Genomic DNA, 21,844 nt, shown 5'->3' with positions numbered 1-21,844 from the left:
CCATGCACAGCTCCTTCTGATCAAAAGCATCGATAACTTGTTTAAACAAGTCTTCCTTATCTTTTTTCAGTTTTAAAAGTCTCTCTGTCTCGATGGAGATCTTCCTTTATTACCTCCTTCTTCGATTGAGAGTCCGGTTTAGAAAATTGTTTTATTTTAGATATGTAATCCTCCATGTTAAAAGTGCAAGCGAGAGGAAAAAATAAACACACATTGCTCACTCATGCTGCTTGTTGTCACTTCTTCTGCAGCTCAGTAGTCGCAAGAAGGATCACAAGCGCCCTCTAACACAATGACTCATATTTGACACACACACCTATGGTATATTAATAAAACATAGCTGCTTACTATTTTTTTTAGCATATTCAATAGCTTGGACCTTAAATCCTACTGAATAGCTCTTAATCTTCTTCCATCCATTTCCATTTTCTACCGCTTATTCCCTTTCGGGGTCGCGGGGGGCGCTGGCGCCTATCTCAGCTACAATCGGGCGGAAGGCAGGGTACACCCTGGACAAGTCGCCACTTCATCGCAGGGCCAACACAGATAGACAGACAACATTCACACACTAGGGCCAATTTAGTGTTGCCAATCAACCTATCCCCAGGTGCATGTCTTTGGAAGTGGGAGGAAGCCGGAGTACCCGGAGGGAACCCACGCAGTCACGGGGAGAACATGCAAACTCCACACAGAAAGATCCCGAGCCTGGATTTGAACCCAGGACTGCAGGAACTTCGTATTGTGAGGCAGACGCACTAACCCCTCTGCCACCGTGAAGCCCCTCTTCTTCCCTTTATGCAATTTCAAATGATTGAAATCAGTCTCTTCCATTTTGAAAATGATGACAGGTGAAGTGTCACTCGTGACGTGACGAGTGTGACCCGACAGAAATTGTAGGCATATGCTAATTACTTGGCGAAACAACTTTGACCCGGCGTTAATCCTGAGCCGGCGGTAATTCTAAGAACGCGCTAATTAGTTTGCAAAACGAGTTTGACCCGGCAGTAATTCTAGGCAGGTGCATACTATATACCTGGCGGCAATTCAAGGAAATACGGTCTGTCTGATTCTGATTTTGATAATGTGTGGACTGCATGAATGATGCCTTCTCAGTTCTCACTGTAACGCTATTTGAGTGTCTAGAAACGCTCTAAATTAATATAATCCAATATTACTATTATTAATAAGGTAAATAAGTTATCTTTTGAAGGTGTAGTCAGTAATCTGATTACTTCTTCCCAGTTTAACTGTGGTGACACTATCTGAATGAAAGCAAAACAGATGTAATTTTTCTTGGCCAACATGTTGACTGTGCTCATGCTTCTTTTATAACAGACATGTCTCTAAAGATGAATGTGAAAATTAAAGTAATTATTGTCCACCAGCAGGGGGAGCTCATCACTAGTACTACTGCGTGGAGGCTGGCATGTGGTACATTATTTCCTGTGTGTGTATGACTTATTCAGAGGGAGAACAGCACACTTTCACGTATGGCGTCTACCATTAAGGATTGGAGGAATGACTTTTAGGATGTTTTTATATGAATAAGGTGGATTGAACGTTGGCCTGGAAAGGCATTCCGCTGAAGGTATTTTTATGTGTCAGCTGGAAGTACCCTGACTGTTGTGAGGGGAAACTGATGAGATTGTGAGATCATATGTTGGTGCAAGACAATGTCTCATGTGACTGAGCAAAGCTGGACTTTTATCAAGAATGTTTTGTTTTCTCTTGTCCCGCAGACATCGATGAAGAACATCTTCCTCATGAGCAGGAGGAGGAACCACAGTCCCCCCACATACACGAGGAAGAAGAGGTACCACATTCCCAACACATCAAAGAGGCAGGAGAGGAGCCAAAGCCCCCCTACATTAAAGAGGAAGACGAGACGCCACAGACCCATAATGTTAAACTGACCCTTCACATTGAAGGGCTAGCGGAGGACCCACTGATCTTACACATCAAAAAAGAAGAGGAGGACCCACCGACACCTCACTTTAAGGAGCAAAAGAACCCACTGACCCCTCACATTAAAAAGAAAGAGGAGGACCCACTGACCCCCTGCTTTAAAGAGGAAGAGGAGGAAGAGGGCATCAGTCAGCCTAAATGGTTGGAGGAGTTCCCAGTGACTGGTGTCCCTGTGAAGAGTGAAGATGATGAGGTGAAAGGTGAAAGTGAGGAGAGGGGAGGGGGGGAGCCTCCAAGCAGCAGCTCAACACAACACATGACAACAGAAGCTGATGGAGACCACTGTGGAGGATCACAAGCAGACAAGCTCTTAGCTCCACTATCAGATAGTGAGGACACAACGTCACACTCTCCTGACACTGATGATGAAGACTCTAAAGATGATAAGACATGTCACACTGACAACACACACTTCGCATCTTCTCTCAGTCACAAAACTTTTAAATACCATAGTCTTCTGAAAACACACATGAGAACACACACTGGAGAAAAACCTTTTTCTTGTTCACTCTGTGGTAAAGGTTTTGCACAAAGTCACCATTTGAAAAGACACATGAGAACACACACTGGTGAAAAAACTTTTTCCTGTTCAATATGTGGTAAAGGTTTTACACAAAGTCAGGATGTGAAAAGACACAAGAGAACACACACTGGTGAAAAACCTTTTTCCTGTTCAACCTGTGGTAAAGGTTTTACACAAAGTCAGAGTTTGAAAGTACACAAGAGAACACACACTGGTGAAAAACCTTTTCCCTGTTCTACCTGTGGTAAAGGTTTTACACAAAGTCAACATTTGAAAAGACACATGAGAACACACACTAGTGAAAAACCTTTTTCTTGTTCAATCTGTGGTAAAGGTTTTACACAAAGTCAGGATTTGAAAGTACACATGAGAACACACACTGGTGAAAAATCTTTTTCTTGTTCAATCTGTGGTAAAGGTTTTACACAAAGTCAACATTTGAAAAGACACACTAGAACACACACTGGAGAAAAATCACATTCCTGTTCAGTCTGCAACAGAAGCTTTTGTGAAAGATCAAGCCTTGTAGCACACATGAGAAGACACCCAGGAGAGAAAGTGTTGAGTTGCAGTGTGTGTGGTGAAAGATTGTCTTCTAAGTAGCAGTGTAAGAAACACAAGTGTGCTGGTGAGAACAGCAGCAGCAAATGAAACTGCAGGATTTGAAATAAACTGTCCAGACTTTCATTTTGACTTTCTAACAACATCAGCCCATATAACATGTGTGACATTGTTGTTTGTGTAACAATCTGGTTAATATGCTTCTGCATTTATAGATTAAGATAGTTTGAAATATGAAAGTATTACATATTTGTATTTGTAATTGTTAATAATCCCATAGATCTGGCCTGGCCAACCCGCGGCTCGCGAGCCTCATGCGGCTCTTTAACTAGTTTCATGCGGCTCTTCAGGAGCTGTCACATGACATGCGTCAAAAATGCTTGGCTGGCGCTGTCATTCACTCCCCCAACAGCTAGATGGCACACTGACCATTAAGCCTGTTTGAGTGACGTCAAACGAGAAAAGAGACAGATATACAACACTGGTTGCAAACATGCACAAAAGGTTTGTGACCCGGTTCTGTGATCTACAACTGAAAAGACCACAGATTACGATCCTCGTCGACCCATTTAATTCGGAGACAGACTGTTTGAAAGCCCTGCTCGTCACAGATGAGGCTGCGGCTGAGTTGGAGATGATCGACCTTTGTGAGGAGGATCAACTGAAAGCTGTTTTAAGGGAAGGGACCATTGAGTTCTGGAAAAGTGTGCCAATTGAAAAATACCCCAACATCAAACGAGCTGCGCTTAAGATACTGTCCATGTTTGGGTCAGCGTACGTCTGCGAGTCTGTGTTTTCTACCCTGAAACATGTGAAATCAAAGCATTGATCTGTTCTGACTTACACTCATTTGAAAGAATTGCTTAGAGTGGCAACAACAGAATACAAGCCAGATTTGAAGAGGATTGTTCAAGATAAGGAATGCCAGAAGTCTCACTAAGCAGCATAGTAAGAGAAAGATGTTATTGAAAATTATTCTATTATTGTTTATGGACTTGCTTGAACTGAGAGTTTGTGTGTGTGAGACAGTGCAAACAATGTTAACTGTTGAAAATTACTGATATCATGTTGGTGTGGTTATTTTCATTAGATCTGGCTGAGCAGAGGTCTGTGTATGCTTGCATACATTATTAAAAGATGATTTTCATGTGTATGATGTGGCTCTTAGCAGTAACACAGAAAAAAAAGTGGCTCTTAGTCTCTGACTAGTTGGCCACCCCTGCCATAGATTATCACCTTTATATGATATACATATGTACTGGTTCACATCTGAAACGTCTTCTGGACCACTTCAGGAAGCATATTATTATTTACTTTATACATCATTTCAACAGTTGTCTTTTATACAATTTTAAAATGTCTGACCTTATGAATCATTTGTTGGGTCTCTTTAATTATCGTTATTACTCTGTATTATGATGATTGTGTTGTGATTATTTTATATGTATGTCCCCAGACCTTTACGTAATCTAAACGTGAGAGAAAAAGGCAGATTATTTTTGTGAAGGGATGGTTTTGTTTTTACAAACTTACATTTGTCGATATATTAAATAAATCCAGTATTGTGTTTGAAACATTTTTTTTATGTTTTTTTTTTTCTTTTTTAACATGCCCACAACAACATCAATATCAGTCAAAGTTTGGAGTGTCAGACAAAAGCCAATATTGTACATCATCCCACAGAGATTTACTTTGCATACATTCATAAAATAAACTGTTTATTGTGTTTCCCAATCACAGATCGAACAAGTGTTGTCTTCAATTGCAAAACAACATCCAAAATATGACTTTAAGTGGTCAATTCCGACTTTTTTTCTTTCATTAACTCTTTTGCCTTAGAAAGAATGGAAACTTTTAAGTTATGAGTATTTTTCTTGTTCCAGGTTGTACTTCATGAAATAATCAAATAATAAAAATGTTATCAGTCAATAAGTACATCAGCGACCAAATGCCTTTTTCAAACCATTGCTGTTCAAAGATGGATTTGTTTCTCATTTTAATATAAGAACAATTCCATAGTGGAGTATTGTGTGTGATGAAGTTGTGTTTGTAAATTAGTTTCCAGTACAACAACACTTGCTGGTAGGGATGGGTACTGTTCACTTTTCAACTGATTCGGAACAAATTCCACTACCTCCAAATCAATACCAGTCCTCAACAGTACGACTTTTTGGTACTTTTGTGTGTGTTAATAATATTGATTGTTTGTGATAAATTTGTATTGCAACGTTTAAAAATAAGATTATTATTGATAACTGCGGTCCTTTCGTTACCCTTTGTTTTTTTTTTGTTTTCATATCATCAGTTACATGTAGCTTTATTTACATTTGCAAGTCCAGTACGCTAGATGGCTGTAGTGTAAATTCATGATGTCTTTTGTTGCGCCCAAAAAAGTGTTAATACTGAATATATTGGATTTATTATGCACCAGCTGTCTGATTCTAACATTCATCTTAGTTATAGTTTTAATTAACTCATTTGGTGGGTGTTAACGTCATGAGAAATTGCTAATGCTAATCAGTAGCATGTCAACAGCAAAGCCAATGTATATTAGCATCAAGCTACCATGACTTCTATAGCGTTTTTTGAGTCCATTTCTGTGTTGGCATTGACAATTGCAACATTTATCTCAAGGTAGTTTGACTCAGACTGCTCTCAGTGCTGCTGGAGTGATCTCCAAATGCCAAACAGAGGTCAAATGAGTTCCAAGTTGGATATTCAACAGACATTCAACATCCAGCCAGGCTGACTGTTTGAAAACTCATGCCACTTCTGTCAGTCCCTGCTGACAAGTGCTTTAGTTTAAGGGACCGTCAATAAAGTACTTGTCATTGGCTCACTAAGAACATTTCAATTGTCAGTAGCTTCAGTCATGTGACCTAGAACCTCAAACCTACTTTCATATAGTTTGTTCATCACTGCTGTAGTCGGCTCATGCCTTGAATTGTCCGGTTTTAAGGGATAAACAGTAGAAAATGGATGGATGGATGTTTAGTGACAGAGTGGAAACTGTCAAACCTCAAGCCCACCAAGTGCTTGAACCCAAAGCAGTTTTGGGAGAAAAGTTTACTGGTCAGATGAGACTTTGCCTCACCTCCAATCAAGAGTGAAAAGGCTGATCTTTGTACACAAGCAGCTTTTCCAACAAGACAACAATATTAAACACACATAAAAACTGTTTTCAAAGGGTTTCAGGCAGGTTTCTGGAATGTCCGTTCCAGAGACTGGACCTTAACCCTGCTAAACATTTGAGAACATTGCTTTGAACTGGCTCTGTGTCAAGAAAGCAACACATGTCAATCAAATCTACCAGTATTTCCAAGAACGGGGTCAAATATGCAAGCAAAATGTTGCCAGAAGCATCTTGCTTCATTTTTATTTATTGTTACGTGTTGTGAAGAAACCCTGAAGTGCTCTGTTGTAAGAACATCAGACTTTCATTCTGACTTCCAGGATTCAAGTCCATAACTTTTATGGACAGAATTTCGAGGCGCAGTCAAGGCGTTGAGGGGATCGGGTTTGGTGACTGCAGGATTGTGTTTCTGTTTTTTGCAGATGATGTGGTCCTGATGGCTTCATCTGGCCAGGATCTTCAGCTCTCACTGGATCGGTTCGCAGCCTAATGTGAAGCGACTGGGATGAGACTCAGCACCTCCAAGTGTGAGTCCATTGTTCTTGCCCGGAAAAGGGTGGAGTGCCATCTGCGGGTTGGGGAGGAGACCCTGCCCCAAGTGGAGGAGTTCAAGTACCTCGGAGTCTTGTTCACGGGTGAGGGAAGAGTGGATGGTGAGATCGACAGGCGGATTGTAATGTGGACGCTGTATCGATGAAGAAGGAGCTGAGCCGAAAGGCAAAGCTCTAAATTTACCGGTCGATCTACATTCCCATCCTCACCTATGGTCATGAGCTTTGGGTTGTGACCGAAAGGACAAGATCACGGGTACAAGCGGCACAAATGAGTTTCCTCCGCCTGGGTGGTGGGTCTCTCCCTTAGAGATAGGGTGAGAAGCTCTGTCATCCGAGGGCACCTCAAAGTAAAGCCGCTGCTCTTCCACATGGAGAGGAGCCGGATGAGGTGGTTCGGGCATCTGGTCAGGATTTAGGGCACGTCCAACCGGTAGGAGGCCACGGGGAAGACCCAGGACACGTTGGGAAGACTATGTTTCCCGGCTGGCCTGGGAACGCTTTGGGTTCCCCCGGGAAGAGCTGGACAAAGTGACTGGGGAGAGGGAAGTCTGGGTTTCCCTGCTTAGGCTGCTGCCCCCACGACCTGACCTCGGTTAAGTGGAAGAAGATGGATGGATTGATGGATGGATTAAGTAAAAAGTTAAACATTGTATTGATATGATCCAGTTTAAGAGGTTGTTCCAATTAATAGTGCTTATAAAGTACAAAGAAGAGGAATTATGAGAAAAACTTCAACCTTATTGAAAATACGATATTTTTCATCTCAGTACACTAATAATGACTGAATTAATGAATTACATATTACAAAACTGTTGTATTACTCATTCACGGATGTCATTTTACTACAAAAAAGGTCAGTAAATGAATGTATATATTTGTAAACGCTCTGAAGTGGGAAAGGGGTAGGATTAAATAAGCTTTGCTTCTTCCTACTCCTTTTCGGACATGATGTAATGTGAAATGGTATTAAAGTGTCTGATGTATTATGTTGTAAGTATGTTCATGTTCAAAATAAACTAAAGAAAGAAATAAAAGAAAGAAAGTATTGATCGATTGACTGAGTTTATAATGCAATTTTACCAAGTGATAAAGTAACAGCACAAAGCACACATCAGTCATATTAAATGATGCATCAAGGACAATACTGTAATGACATCAAATAGATATTTTTAATTTCACCAGAGTACCTGGTTGGTTTCACATCTTGTTCAACCACTTACCAGAGGGAACAAGATACCTCTTTTTTCAAAAATCATCAAAAAAGTACAGGAAGGGTATGGTGCCATGACCCGGAGTCACACCAGGGTTGCTGCAGCCACAACACAGAGTACTAACCACTATACCATCACAGCTGTAACAAACCATCCTGAATGATAATGTGTTTGCTTCCCTGTTCATGTTCATAGACAGAATAGTCACATCTAGTTTGAATGCTAGTGACCAAGCCCCAACATGTTTTACTCTAACAAGAGGAAGGCGTGCTCAGGTAAGATTTGTTTTGTGTCACATTTTTCCTCATCCACTTTGTTTTGATTAAATGTCCCGAGTATAACAACAGATACAACGTCCAGATATCTATTCACAATAATAATAAAATAAAAAAAATGCATGTTCCAGTTAGTAGATATTTATGTTAAATGCAAAAAAACACTCCCGAAGAAATTGCACTGAATTTTGTTTCAGTTCAATTAACAAAAAACAACGAGCTAGTCAGGAGTTGAACCTAGAATCTTCTGATCCATAGTCAGACATGTTATCCAGTGCACCACTAGCTCCGTGCCCTGTAATTTCGTACAAGTTGTATATTGTAAACATCTTAGGCCAAAGGAACACACAGTTTACATGAGGCTTACTACCAAAACAGGGCTTTACTGACTGCTTATGTTGGACTTTAAAATCTAGTGACCTTCTATTTGTTGCAGCCTGGGCCTTCACCAGCTCTACCTGTTGCAGCTAACCTCCACTAAAAATTAAAACAAAATGCTTCTGGCAAAATTTTGGGGAGCATCCAAGTTAAATCCAGCTCAGAGTTGGCAACTTCGGGAGAGGAGCTTCTTTTTTGGTCAAAACCTTTTTTGTTGATGAGGATGTAAAACTGGCCTATCTGTCAAAAATGAGCTTTGGGTTCAAGCACTTGGGGAGCTTGAACTTTGACAGTTCCCAGCTTGTCACTGAACATGCTGACTAATTCACTTTCACCTGAGATTGCCAATATGGATGTTATCTCAGATGTTGGACATATCAGCACATCAAAGGTCCTGGGTAGCTCAGTCGGCAGAGCATCAGACTTTTAATCTGAGAGTCCAGGGTTCAAGTCCCTGTTCAAGTGGCTGATGCTGACCTCCATACATTTCTCAAAAAATGTCCCTTTGACCCCCTGCAGCAGTCCTTCGAATCTATATTTAATTTAAACAGTTTTCAACAATGATTGTTTTTCCTCTATTCAATTTGAAAAACTGTAGTTCAACAAGTGGATGTGAGGGATGGGAGAGCGTTAGTGTGATCATCTGAAGGTTTAACCGCAATACCTTAAACTCAAATAGTTAAGACAGTGTATCTGTATGAAAAAGTTGTGGTTAATATTTTGCTGTAGGTGTGTTAGATGCACCTTCACCTCACACTGAGCTCAGCTTTATTACTCTCAGTTTCAAGTTATACAGTCCAAGACAAACCCCTAAGGCAACAAATTTGTGTTTGAAACAGCCCGATGTAAGGCTCAGTTAAAGACCAAACATTGGCTTAAGGAACGATACACCGTTAAACAAAATAACAGTTGTCCAAATTAAAAAGAGAGGAAAGGTGTGTCACTACTGATACTAGGATTCCACCAGCAAGGCTGGCAGGTCAGGGAGACCATTTCAGTATTGTAAGAGCCACAGAAGGCTTTATAGTAAGAAGACTTGATTCAGAAACTCAGCGAGTTGTGCTGAAACCCAGGATTGAACCAGGGACCTTCAGATCTTCAGTCTGACGCTCTCCCAACTGAGCTATTTCAGCTATACAACATTTGCTTGGGTTTACACATTCAAATGTAACCAAGGTCTGCCCTATTGGTGACTTTTGAGGGGTGGAAGGAGGTCTTTCCAAGGGGTCTCAAAGTCTAGTATTGGTCAGCAGAACAGGTACTTGAATCCCGGAAGCTCAAAAAGAATGTCTTGCGCTCCATGACTGAGCATTTCAGGCTCTCTAAAAAATGTACCAAAATGCTTCTGAAGAATGTTTTACTACCGAGAATGTTATGATTATTGCAAACAATTGGCAGATTTTTCAGAAATGTTCAAAAGTTCTTAGCTGGCTAATAATTAAGTCTTCAAGTGTAGATGAACCATGCTTAGAAGAAAGGTAGTTTAAACGGTATAAGAACAGATACAACTACCAGTTATACATTCGCAATAATAAAGAGAAAAAAAACACATATTTCAGTTAGTAGATTTAAAAAAAAAAAAAAAAAATCAAAATAACTCCCCCCAAAAATCGCACAGAATATTGTTTCAGTTGAGTTAACAAACAACAGCACGCTGGCTAGGAGTTGAACCTAGAATCTTCTAGTCCGTAGTGAGACACATAATCCATTGCATCACTATCCCTACAGAAAGAAACATCTTACTGTAAGACAGGTTGTGTTTCGTAAATATCTTACGCCAAAACAACACACAGTTTACATCCTCAGGATGTAAGACATTATTTGGATTCTTATTTGAACGACGTCACACAGAAATGTAATGTATGAATGAGTGAGAATGAGGGAGGGATGTTTTGGGTTGGTGCACTAATTGTAAGTGTATCTTGTGTTGTTTAGCTTGATTTAATTTAAAAAAAAGAAGCGTAACGGGTGATCCTTCGAGCCAGATTTGAACCAGCGACCTAAGGATTTCAGCATGAGCAACTACAGTCCTCCGCTCTACCAACTGAGCTATCGAAGGTTAGGATCAAACAATACTAATTCTGATTTTTGAGTCACATTATTATCAAGCAATTAATCAATCAAAGTTGACTTCTATAGCCTTAAATCACAAGTGTCTCAAAGGGCTGCACAAGCCACAACGACATCCTTGGCTCAGATCCCACATCAGGGCAAGAAAAAACTCAACCCAATGGGATGACAATGAGAAACCTTGTAGAGCAGTGGTCCCCAACCACCGGGCCGCGGCCACAGAATAAATTTGTATTTATTTATTTTTTAATCACAGTCAGTTTTTTACTGCATGCCACTGGTAAGCGCACGGGTGAGAAGAGGTTTTAAAATGATTAGCTCCTGCTTACTTTTACCGCATGCCTTGATTAAGGCCAGGAGTGAGAAGAGGTTTTAAATTAATTAGCGCCCCGGCACCTCGTTTGTTTCCAGAACCGGCCTGCTGACTGCCAAGACCGAACATCGAGTACCGTGACGTAGACAGAACAGAGACAAGGTGATATCACGACTGTCAGCACATTTGCATTTATGTATAATTATATATTGTGTCTAGCTGGAGCTGTGAAGATGACCCCCTTCCCTCAGCGACAGCCTCAGTGATGTAACCAGGGACCTCCCAAATAAATAGAGGCAGCACGTGGGCTGGACTTTTAGAACGTAGTTTGGATCTGTAACTAGAGTACAGCCCAAAACACATCTCTCCTCAATTGAGCAAAATGTAACTCTGTCTGTGCATGATTTCTTCCTTCTCGTCTGTTTAATAGACGCATCAGTGTTTGAACCTGACACCACTATAATCTTTTTACTCTTTTCTACTCTTTTAGCACTCGACTTACCTTCATGACCTTCTCTCCCCTCTAGTCCTATCCATGTCCATACCTTCCTCATACATCAGCTCACTATCCCATTCCATCTCTTTTCAACCAGCTACCAGAAATCCATAGCTGGATAATGGAGAGGTTTTGTGAAAAAATAATAATACAAAATAATTGCCTAAAACCAAAAAATTAAAATGAAATACATCTCCTCTGTTCTGTACATCATTTTCCAAGTGACATTATATTGTCATCTTCCTCTTTATGCCATTTCCTCAAGGTGACAGAAAAACATGATACAACCTGCCTATCATGTGATTCTACCATGTTGGCAAAATACAAACACACAATATATTGACATATATAACACATAAAACATGGAATTAGAAGTGAACAGTACCCATCCCTACCAGCAAGTGTTGTTGTACTGGAAACTAATTTACAAACACAACTTCATCACACACAATACTCCACTATGGAATTGTTCTTATATTAAAATGAGAAACAAATCCATCTTTGTACAGCAATGGTTTGAAAAAGGCATTTGGTCGCTGATGCACTTATTGACTGATAAAAATATTTTAATATTTCAAGATTTAATTAAGTATGACCTGCAAATAAGAAATATTACAACATTTAAATAGGCTTTTATTTAAAATATTCTAGTTACTGCATCTTTTTTAATTGTTTTCTATTTCTTCTTATTATTATTTTCTCTGAAACAAAAAAATACTTAAAAGTTTCCATTCTTTCTGAGATAAAATAGTTAATCTAAATTAAAAAAAAGGATGGAATTGACCACTTAAAATTATATTATGGATGTTGTTTTGCAATTAGATACAACATTTGTTGGTTCTGTGATTGGGAAACACAATAAACAGTTTATTTTAAGAATGTATGCAAAGTAAATCTCTGTGGGATGATGTACAATATTGGCTTTTGTCTGACACTCCAAACTTTGACTGATATTGATGTTGTTTTGGGGATGTTGAAAAAAGAAAAAAATACAGAAAAAATGTTTAGAACACAATACTGGATTTATTTGATGTATCCACAAATGTAAGTTTGTAAAAACAAAATCCTTTCACAAAAACAAAAAAAAAATCTGCTATTTTCTCTCACTTGTATATTGCATAAAGGTCTGGGGACATACATATAAAACAATCACAACACAATCATTATAATACAGAGTAATAACGGTAATGAATAAAATAGATTATAGAGACCCAACAAATGAATCATAAAGTTGTTAGAAAGTCAAAATGAAAGTCTTAACAGTTTATTTCAAATCCTGCAGTTTCATTTGCTGCTGCTGTTCTCACCAGCACACTTGTGTTTCTTACACTGGTACTTAGAAGACAATCTTTCACCACACACACTGCAACTCAACACTTTCTCTCCTGGGTGTCTTCTCATGTGTGCTAAAAGGTTTGATCGGTCACAAAAGCTTCTGTTGCAGATTGAACAAGAATGTGATTTTTCACCAGTGTGTGTTCTAGTGTGTACTTTCAAACTGTTACTTTGTACAAAACCTTTACTACAGATTGAACAGGAAAAAGGTTTTTCGCCAGTGTGTGTTCTCATGTGTACTTTCAAATATTGATTTTGTGTAAAACCTTTACCACAGGTTGAACAGGGAAAAGGTTTTTCTCCAGTGTGCGTTCTCATGTGCACTTTCAAATATTGACTTTGTATAAAACCTTTACTACAGATTGAACAAGAAAACGTTTTTTCTCCAGTGTGTGTTCTCATGTGTACTTTCACATTATGACTTCGAACAAAACGTTTACCACAGACTGAACAGATAAAAGCTTTTTCACCAGTGTGTGTTCTCATGTGTCTTTTCAGATGACTATGGTTTTTAAATGTTTTGTGAGAGTGAGAAGATGTGAAGTGAGTGTTGTCAGTGTGACATGTCTTATCATCTTTAGAGTCTTCATCATCAGTGTCAGGAGAGTGTGACGTTGTGTCCTCACTATCTGATAGTGGAGCTAAGAGCTTGTCTGCTTGTGATCCTCCACAGTGGTCTCCATCAGCTTCTGTTGTCATGTGTTGTGTTGAGCTGCTGCTTGGAGGCTCCCCCCCTCCCCTCTCCTCACTTTCACCTTTCACCTCATCATCTTCACTCTTCACAGGGACACCAGTCACTGGGAACTCCTCCAGTCCTTCAAGATGATCTCCCACCTGAGTGATGCTGTGTTCCTCCTCTTCCTCTTTAATGTGGGGCGTCAGTGAGTCTTCCTCTTCCTTTTTACAGGGAAGGGTCTGTGTCAAAGAGGAAAAGGAGACGCCAGAGGGTCCGTGGCGCCTGGTCTTCCTCTTTGAAGGATCCTCCTTCACCATCCTGAAGCTACTCTCCTTTTTTTCAGGTAGACGTTGTTCTCCACAGACGTCTGCAGGACACACAATGACAAACATGCTTGAGAAATGTCCAGATTTGCTCAGTCACATGAGGCATTCAGTAAGTTTACATGTACTTAAAAAAAAAGTGATTATATTAATTGGCCTGAAAACAAACACATTGCTCTTTACAACATTATTCACAGGAATAGAAGACCACTTTTTACGAGGGATGGGCAATATGGCCTAAAATCTAAATTGTGATAAATTCCCTTTAACCTGAATGCAGCTGGGATAGGCTCCAGCGCCCCCTGTGATGTTAATGTCAGTTACTGATGTATAAGCTTGGAGAAAAGATGAGGTTGTTTACAGTGTAAATCTGTATTCTGTATTGTTGTCTCAGCTATGATGCCATCTTGTGGTCGAGTTCGCTCACTGCGAGGGCTGTGGGTTGAAAGTGTATTTCCTTTTGCTTCATGCCTTGAACTCAAAGTAATGTTTCGTCATTGATCTCACCAAGCAACGTATGTATGTGAAACCGGGGATTTCCATTGGATGTGGAACAGCGCCCCCATAGGGACGGACTTGTTCCGTTTTTTGTTTTCAAGTCAATGTCTCAGTGTCCACCACCTGGCTTCTATATTTAGTGGTCGACACAACAAAGCTGTAAAATTGAGCTAAAATCTGCTCGTGTGGGACAGGAAGTCATGTATGAACACAAAATAAATGATCCAGTTTACTTTCAAAGTATAACATTCTGTTTAAGGTGGATGGTATTTTACACTTTGAAAAGTCCTAATGGAGATGAAGTCAACTTGTCAAAAGGTTGTCAGACCTAATTTCACTTAATTGACACAAAGGGATGAAAACATTCTGATTCTAAAAGGCCCAAAATTAAAGAATCATAAAACAGGCATATCCTGGGCAGCTATACGGAGGTCTGTACTACAGCGTTGTATTAAAATGACTATTTCCATCTCCAACATGAAAGTGAGTGTCGCTAACACTACTGCACACAGGAAATCATGTGGAGGAGAATTGCAAGTAGTTGAAACAAAGATTGTGAATGACTGACAAGAGGCCCACTTTGTTGATGTAAGTCTACTGTGGAATAAACATACTCAGGTGCTGAGAGGGATGCACAGAGTAAGACCTCTTAGTCCAGTTTAAAATCCACAGACCAAGAAGGAAACACTTGGATATAGCAATATATTGATGAGGGCAATAATTAAGTTATTAGGTTTATTTTCATTTATATCGGTCCCGGCCTTCGATTGTGTGAATATTTTAATGCCTCTGGACATTGTATTTAATTCTTTTTAATACCACTTAAGGCCTTAATCTAGGCAAAGTCCATTCAATTAATTTTAATGCTTTTTAATGACGCACAGAAACCCTGCTAAAGCTCTTAAATTTAAACAAATGTGGACTGATCTATACAAAAATTCACGATAACATTACCAAGCATAATATCAATATAAGGTAATTACAGCAGTTTGATCGATATTTTGTATTATATATATTTTGTTGAGTTTTTTTACTGTTTACAAACTCAGTAAAAGGGAAGACTTTAAGGGCATAAACCTAATGATTTAATTCAGAGCCATATTTAAATATTCAATTGATATTCTAACACCAGCATCCTGTGTTTTTGTCTGATTATGATTGCCAACAAAAATGTAATCATTCAATTATCCTGATGACTTTAAATACCAGTATCCCCATTGGTACGACCGATACTGCCCTGAAACTATTTGGTACTGGATCGATACCAACATTTGTAGTATCAGCCAAAACTAAAGTATCAAACAACAAAGACAGTGATTATTACATTTGAACAAAAGAGAAGACTAAGTGATTATTACATTTTAACAGAAGTGTAGATAGAAACACGTTACATTAGAAAGTTCCTAAATAAAAATATTCTTAATGGAATTATTGAGACATTTCTAGGATGTATTTACGATTTTTACGAGATTTTGATAGAATTTAATACAGTCTAAGGCAACTCGACAGTTTCAGGTTCGATCCTAGTCACTGCCGTTGTGTCCTTGAGCAAGGTACTTTACCCACCTGCTCCCAGTGCCACCCACACTGCTTTAAATGGAACTTAGATCATGGGTTTCAATATGTAAAGCGCTCTGAGTCACTAGAGAAACGCGCTAAATAAATATACTTCACTTCATTTAAAAGGAAACCGCACTTTTGTAATTTATTTTGCCTATCAAGAACACATATTTTTCTTTTTTATGCATTCTAAATAGTAATAAATGCGATCACAATCTGTTTACAATAGAGGCTATTAGAGTCGCACTATTCTGCCTAAAAATAACTTGAAAAGCATCCAAACACCTCCATTAAGGTTTTATGTACATGCAGTAGGTATATATGTCATTTAGTAACAGGTACTTTTTTAAAAAGATGGATTATTTATGTATTTTTGCTTATTAGCGCATCACTTTCAAAAAAGCATCACTACATGTGCTTTTTTTTCAACATCACTGAATATTACACACTGCAGACTTCCTGAGAGCCAACAAATATAATAAAACATCACTTACTGTACAATGTCTGCTGTCACTATGACGCAGACTGATAGAATCTTGTTATATTCCCGTTTAGATGAGGAAAGACTCATAATCGTCGCACGGTATGGGGAGTGAAGCCAAGCGTCTTTTCGGGCCTAAATTGGCTGTCAAAGGGAATCAATTTGTCAGAGTACGTCCTCATCCTTCTACTACCCAGGTGAGAGGCCACTTATAATAACAATATCACTAATACTTGGTTGGTATTCAAGCCACAAAATGCAAATGTAGTATTGTTGGTGCTTTTTGGATGGTTATAGAGGACCTCTCATTGGCTCCATTGCAAGTGGACTTTTATTTACATTTATGAGTTAGAATGGGATTTAAAAATATATATATCAATTGTCATGTATTTCATAATGATTGTGAAGGATAGAAAAAATTCCCCCAAAAAGTGCAGTTGTCCTCTAAATTCAAACGATTAGATTTAAAGGCCTACAGAAATGAGATTTTATTTAAACAGGGATAGCAGGTCCATTCTATGTGTCATACTTGATCATTCACGATATTGCCATATTTTTGCTGAAAGGATTTAGTAGAGAACATCCACGATAAAGTTCGCAACTTTTGGTCGCTAACAGAAAAGCCCTGACTTTACAGGAAGTCGTAGACGATGACATCACCCGTGTGATGGCTCCTCACATATTCACATTGTTTTTAATGGGAGTCTCCAACAAAAACAGCTATTCGGACCGAGAAAACGACAATTTCCCCATTAATTTGAGCGCGGATGAAAGATTCGTGTTTGAGGATATTGATAGCGACGGACTAGAAAAAAAAAAAACGCGATTGCATTTGGATGGATTCCGATGTTTTTAGACATATTTACTAAGATAATTCTGGGAAATCCCTTATCTTTCTATTGTGTTGCTAGTGTTTTAGTGCGTTAAATAGTACCTGATAGTCGGAGGTGTGTCTCCACGGGTGTTTTGACGCCAGTGTCTCAGGGGAGTCGACGGCAGCTTTATGGACGGCACAAGCTCAGCTTTTCTCCGGTAAGAAGCGCCGTTTGAACCACAATTTTGTCACCGAAACCTGCTGGTTGACATTCTGTCGTGATTCATGTTCTCTTGACCGCGCTCTGATCCATAGGAAAGTTTCACCTCCGGGAATTTTAAACAAGGAATCACCGTGTGTTTGTGTGGCTAAAGGCTAAAGCTTCCCAACTCCATCTTTCTACTTTGACTTCTCCAATATTAATTGAACAAATTGCAAAAGATTCAGCAACACAGATCTCCAAAATACTGTGTAATTATGCCGTTAAAGCAGACGACTTTTAGCTGTGTGTGTGTGCAGCGCTCATACTTCCTATAAACCCGTGACGTCTTGCGTAGACGTCATCGTAACACAACGTTTTTAAGACGAAACTCCCGGGAAATTTAAAATTGCAATTTAGTAAACTAAAAAGGCCATATTGGCATGTGTTGCAATGTTAATATTTCATCATTGATATATAAACTATCAGACTGCGTGGTGGGTAGTAGTGGCTTTCAGTAGGCCTTTAGGAACCAGTACTAAAAAAAAAAAAAAATGGTACTTGGTATACAGCTCTTATCTTCACCACTAAACCTTTGAAATATGCTGACATATTTGCTGCTAAAGGTAAATAAACAGAAGCCATATTGAACGTTTGCCTTCATTTGACCACGTGAGGTAAGGAGGACGGCCTCTAGGTCACATGGTTACACCCCAGCAATTACACTGTTGATGATTGATGAGCATTCATTTTTAAATGGTGGTGTTAAAAAGCAAATATATCTCCATCTTTAGTGATAAATGTGTCCCCCGGATGAACATGTGTCACAAACATTGTATTAGATGATATGTGGATGTTGTGCTTACTTGGACTGTGATGAAGCTGTGAGGACTCAGGTGGTTTGTCTTCATGCTCTTCAGTCTTCACAGAGACAACAGTCAGTGGAAACTTGCTGACATCAGCCTCCTCCTGCCCTACAGGACACTCTCCCTCCTGACTGATCCACACTTCCTCCTCTTCCTCTTTAATGTGGGGGGGCTGTGGATCCTCCTGCTGCTGAAGGGGACGTTCTTCTTGACGAGCGTTCATCTGTTGGACGTCCGCAAGACAACACAAACAAACTTCAGCTCAGATGTGTCAAATATGTTTTGTCTATCAAATATAATATTTTCCAAGTGGACTGACACCACTTTGTGGTGATGTTCTTCTACACATGGAATAATCATCAGTTATTGATTATTATGAATTGTGTAATTGATCCTATTTTCTGCATTTACATTAATTATTGTTTAAAAAGTAACAACTTATAGAAAACCTCCTGCTGGGATTTTAATACCGTCATGACTGCATGAAGTCAGTCTGCACGTATAAAAGTGTCATTGTGCTGCAGCATCAAGTGACGCCAACTGGCTCCTCCCACTACCAACCTACCAGCCAACCTTGACGTGCACCTCCAAAATAGTCCCACCTCACGTCAACGGTGACCAGGACTACAGAGCTGTGGTCGGTTGGCTTTACTTTTACGCACAATATCCTCTCCTTGTTTTTCCTTCTGCAAAAGCAACATTTTTAGCCCAACAGACAAGAAACAGAAGTGCAGCGAAGCACGTGTAACAAGTGCCAGCGAGTGTGGCCGTGTGATAGTATGTTGCTTGAACCTCACTCACACCTTAAGGAATGTGCTGGCGTGAGAAATATATATATATATATATATATATATATATATATATATTAGGAGTGGGCAAATTAATGCGTTAATTACGAGTTAATTCATCACTCTATTAACACCTACAATTATTTGATCGCACATTTGCGTATGTTGTTTACATGCTTTTATTTTGTTAACGCCTTTTCTTAACAAGATGGCAACTCCCGGATGTACTTCGGCGTCGAGGGGCTCTTGGTAAAGATGGAGCATTTGGCAAAAATACCGGACAATTCTGCAAATTTCATGGCTGGCTTACAGCGTGGTCACTCCGGGATCACTTACGACCGCCAGACAATTCTGGATGTGCATAGATCGGGCCGTTTTGGACTGAATGACGCGAGCTTGCTAGACCGGCTAGCTAGCATGGGAATACTTTGCCGGCTACATCCAGCGACCTGTGAAGCAGCGGAGTATATGTGTTGTCTGTCTATTTATGAATAATGCAGACCAGGAGTGTTGGCTGAGTTCTTAACGTTTGCTTTCAGAGCGTGCATATCACAACATACAAGATGCTGTCATGGCGACACACAACCTATACCGGGCTACCACGCATGCTCCTCACTCCTGTTGCATGCTGGGTAGGGTAGTTCTTTTTTTCCCTGGCTCATAACATCACAATATAGTACCATGTATATGATGCGTTCAGTTAATTAAAGCACCAAGCAAACAATCGGAAAATTCCCATCATATCAATTCCTAGATAAATGATGAATAAATAAATAAATGGGTTGTACTTGTATAGCGCTTTTCTACCTTCAAGGTACTCAAAGCGCTTTGACACTACTTCCACATTTACCCATTCACACACACATTCACACACTGATGGAGGGAGCTGCCATGCAAGGCGCCAACCAGCAACCATCAGGAGTAAGGGTGAAGTGCCTTGCTCAGGACACAACGGACGTGACGAGGTTGGTTCTAGGTGGGATTTGAACCAGTGACCCTCGGGTTGCGCACGGCCACTCTGCCACTGCGCCACGCCGTCCTATGGTCATAATTATTTTAAGTGCACTACGCAGAATAAACACAACATTATTAATATTGCTAGAACAGATAATTTGATCAAAAATTCCCTAAAACAGCCCACTACCTGTAATATAGGTTTTTTAAACATAAGATCCCTGATTAGAAAAATGTTTCTGCTGTTACCTCAGAAATTGCCTGTTCAGATGTTATGATTGTGGCTCAGAGATTTGTATGTAGATTATATTTATTTTCCATAACAAACAGGATAACTTAAATACCCTGGCAGTGGCAATTAGCTTAAATGTTTGTATTTACATTTTTTGAGTTGATTTTCATAAAATATGCTATTTAACTGCTACTGTTTAACAAGGACTGATTTAAATTGTGTTTGCACAACAAATGTTTTGGCGCTTTTGTTCATGTGAGAGAATATTCCAATAAAGGTGCACCACACACTACTTTTGAATTCATTATTGGGCTTTGCGTATACAATGCAGTTAATCGCGATTAATCGGAGAAATAGTGTGATTAACTTCGATTAAAATTTTTAATCATTGCCCAGCCCTAATATATATATATATATATATATATATATATATATATAAGAATATTTGGGTACCTCATGATTTGATTACAAACAAAATATTGATGCATATTCAACTTGTGTCCAGTATATTAAAGCCATTTTTCATATTTAACATGTATTTAATTAAACATTTATTTTAGTCCGACTGAATAAGCATTAATCACTTACAATTGTGCAAATAGTGTTTTCGTAATAACAAACACCAGCTGATTTAATTTCCATGATATGTCCACCAAATGCAGCTGAGATAGGCTCCAACACCCCCTGTCCCCCCTCGCAACCCCAAATAGGGACAAGCGGTTGAAAAATGGATGGATGGATGTTATCAAGGTAATAGAAGTGCGTGCAAACATCATTTGTATTTATTGCTAATAAAGTTGACAGCAACATAAAGCAGACCACTGCAATAATACATTATATTACACTGTCATCACAATAACAATAATATAATTCTTTTGTTCATCCTGTAAAGCATCTTTGAGTACACTGAAAAGCGCTATACCAAATAAAATGTATTATTATTATTATTATTATTATTATTATTATACTATGTGACTTATTCCAGACTTACATTACGAGACGTTCGTTTCTTTCTAGTAACAAATATTTAATGATGTTAAGCGTGACTGTAATATACAACAAAAAAACAGTTAAAGTATTAAATAAGTCAATATAATTCTCACAGAGAACATATAAAATACACTCCTCCAAAAAAACGCTCGCATTTGCTACAAAGGCCTGCTAGCGGGCTAACGCTAGCACGTTAGCTTCGAACAACATATGAGGTAAATAAGATAAATAATATGAAAATATATCATGTATATTACCTCATAAGCCGCGTGTACAAGAGAGGAGTGGAATATATTCTTCCTATTGTTACACCAGCAACTCTTTTTTGTCTTCTGTGGCCGGGCGAAGGAAGTGTGCACCACTCACTATTGTCCCAGTGAAACACGTGTTTGAAGGAAGTGTGCACCACTCACTATTGTCCCAGTGAAACACGTGTTTGAAGGAAGTGTGCACCACTCACTATTGTCCCAGTGAAACACGTGTTTGAAGGAAGTGTGTACCACTCACTATTGTCCCAGTGAAACACGTGTTTGAAGGAAGTGTGCACCACTCACTATTGTCCCAGTGAAACACGTGTTTGAAGGAAGTGTGCACCACTCACTATTGTCCCAGTGAAACACGTGTTTGAAGGAAGTGTGCACCACTCACT

The 21,844-nt window shown here is 39.3% G+C and overlaps 3 protein-coding genes and 2 non-coding genes across 7 annotated transcripts in view; 2 read left to right on the top strand and 3 right to left on the bottom strand.

The window, feature by feature from the left end:
- Positions 1 to 5,217, top strand: part of LOC133546863 (oocyte zinc finger protein XlCOF22-like) — a 58,376-nt gene extending 53,159 nt beyond the window's left edge. Inside the window, exons 3-4 of one of the 2 annotated variants that reach the window (XM_061892703.1) lie at positions 1,740 to 1,950; positions 1,987 to 5,217. In XM_061892703.1, coding sequence (XP_061748687.1) covers positions 1,740 to 1,950; positions 1,987 to 3,091 — 1,316 coding nt within the window. In that variant the 3' untranslated portion in view covers positions 3,092 to 5,217. Of the gene's footprint in view, positions 1 to 1,739 lie in introns of both variants that reach the window. The other variant, XM_061892701.1, reaches the window with a different exon arrangement.
- The window catches only part of LOC133546878 (gastrula zinc finger protein XlCGF17.1-like), a 43,396-nt gene that overhangs the window by 3,451 nt on the left and 18,101 nt on the right, over positions 1 to 21,844 (top strand). The window lies entirely within an intron of this gene.
- On the bottom strand, positions 9,661 to 9,733 carry trnaf-gaa (transfer RNA phenylalanine (anticodon GAA)). The gene has a single exon. It is a non-coding gene; the product is annotated as a tRNA-Phe (tRNA).
- Positions 10,573 to 10,659, bottom strand: trnay-gua (transfer RNA tyrosine (anticodon GUA)). The gene is given in 2 exon segments: positions 10,573 to 10,608; positions 10,623 to 10,659. It is a non-coding gene; the product is annotated as a tRNA-Tyr (tRNA).
- On the bottom strand, positions 12,483 to 21,602 carry LOC133546871 (zinc finger protein 567-like). Of its 2 annotated transcripts, XM_061892720.1 has the most exons (4): positions 21,453 to 21,602; positions 18,797 to 18,917; positions 18,232 to 18,454; positions 12,483 to 13,857 (listed from the first exon to the last, which is right to left on the bottom strand). In XM_061892720.1, exons 1-4 carry the CDS (start codon positions 21,455 to 21,457, stop codon positions 12,764 to 12,766), a joined length of 1,443 nt encoding a protein of 480 aa, XP_061748704.1. In that variant the 5' UTR covers positions 21,458 to 21,602; the 3' UTR covers positions 12,483 to 12,763. The 2 variants fall into 2 exon arrangements, with proteins under 2 accessions (XP_061748704.1, XP_061748705.1); XM_061892721.1 differs by lacking the exon at positions 18,797 to 18,917 and having other exon boundaries at positions 21,453 to 21,600.

This window comes from Nerophis ophidion, unplaced genomic scaffold, assembly GCF_033978795.1.
Source record: "Nerophis ophidion isolate RoL-2023_Sa unplaced genomic scaffold, RoL_Noph_v1.0 HiC_scaffold_46, whole genome shotgun sequence".
Lineage (NCBI taxonomy): Eukaryota > Metazoa > Chordata > Actinopteri > Syngnathiformes > Syngnathidae > Nerophis > Nerophis ophidion.
Note: the sequence above shows the minus strand (reverse complement) of the source record. Positions and strands in the feature narration are given on the sequence as shown.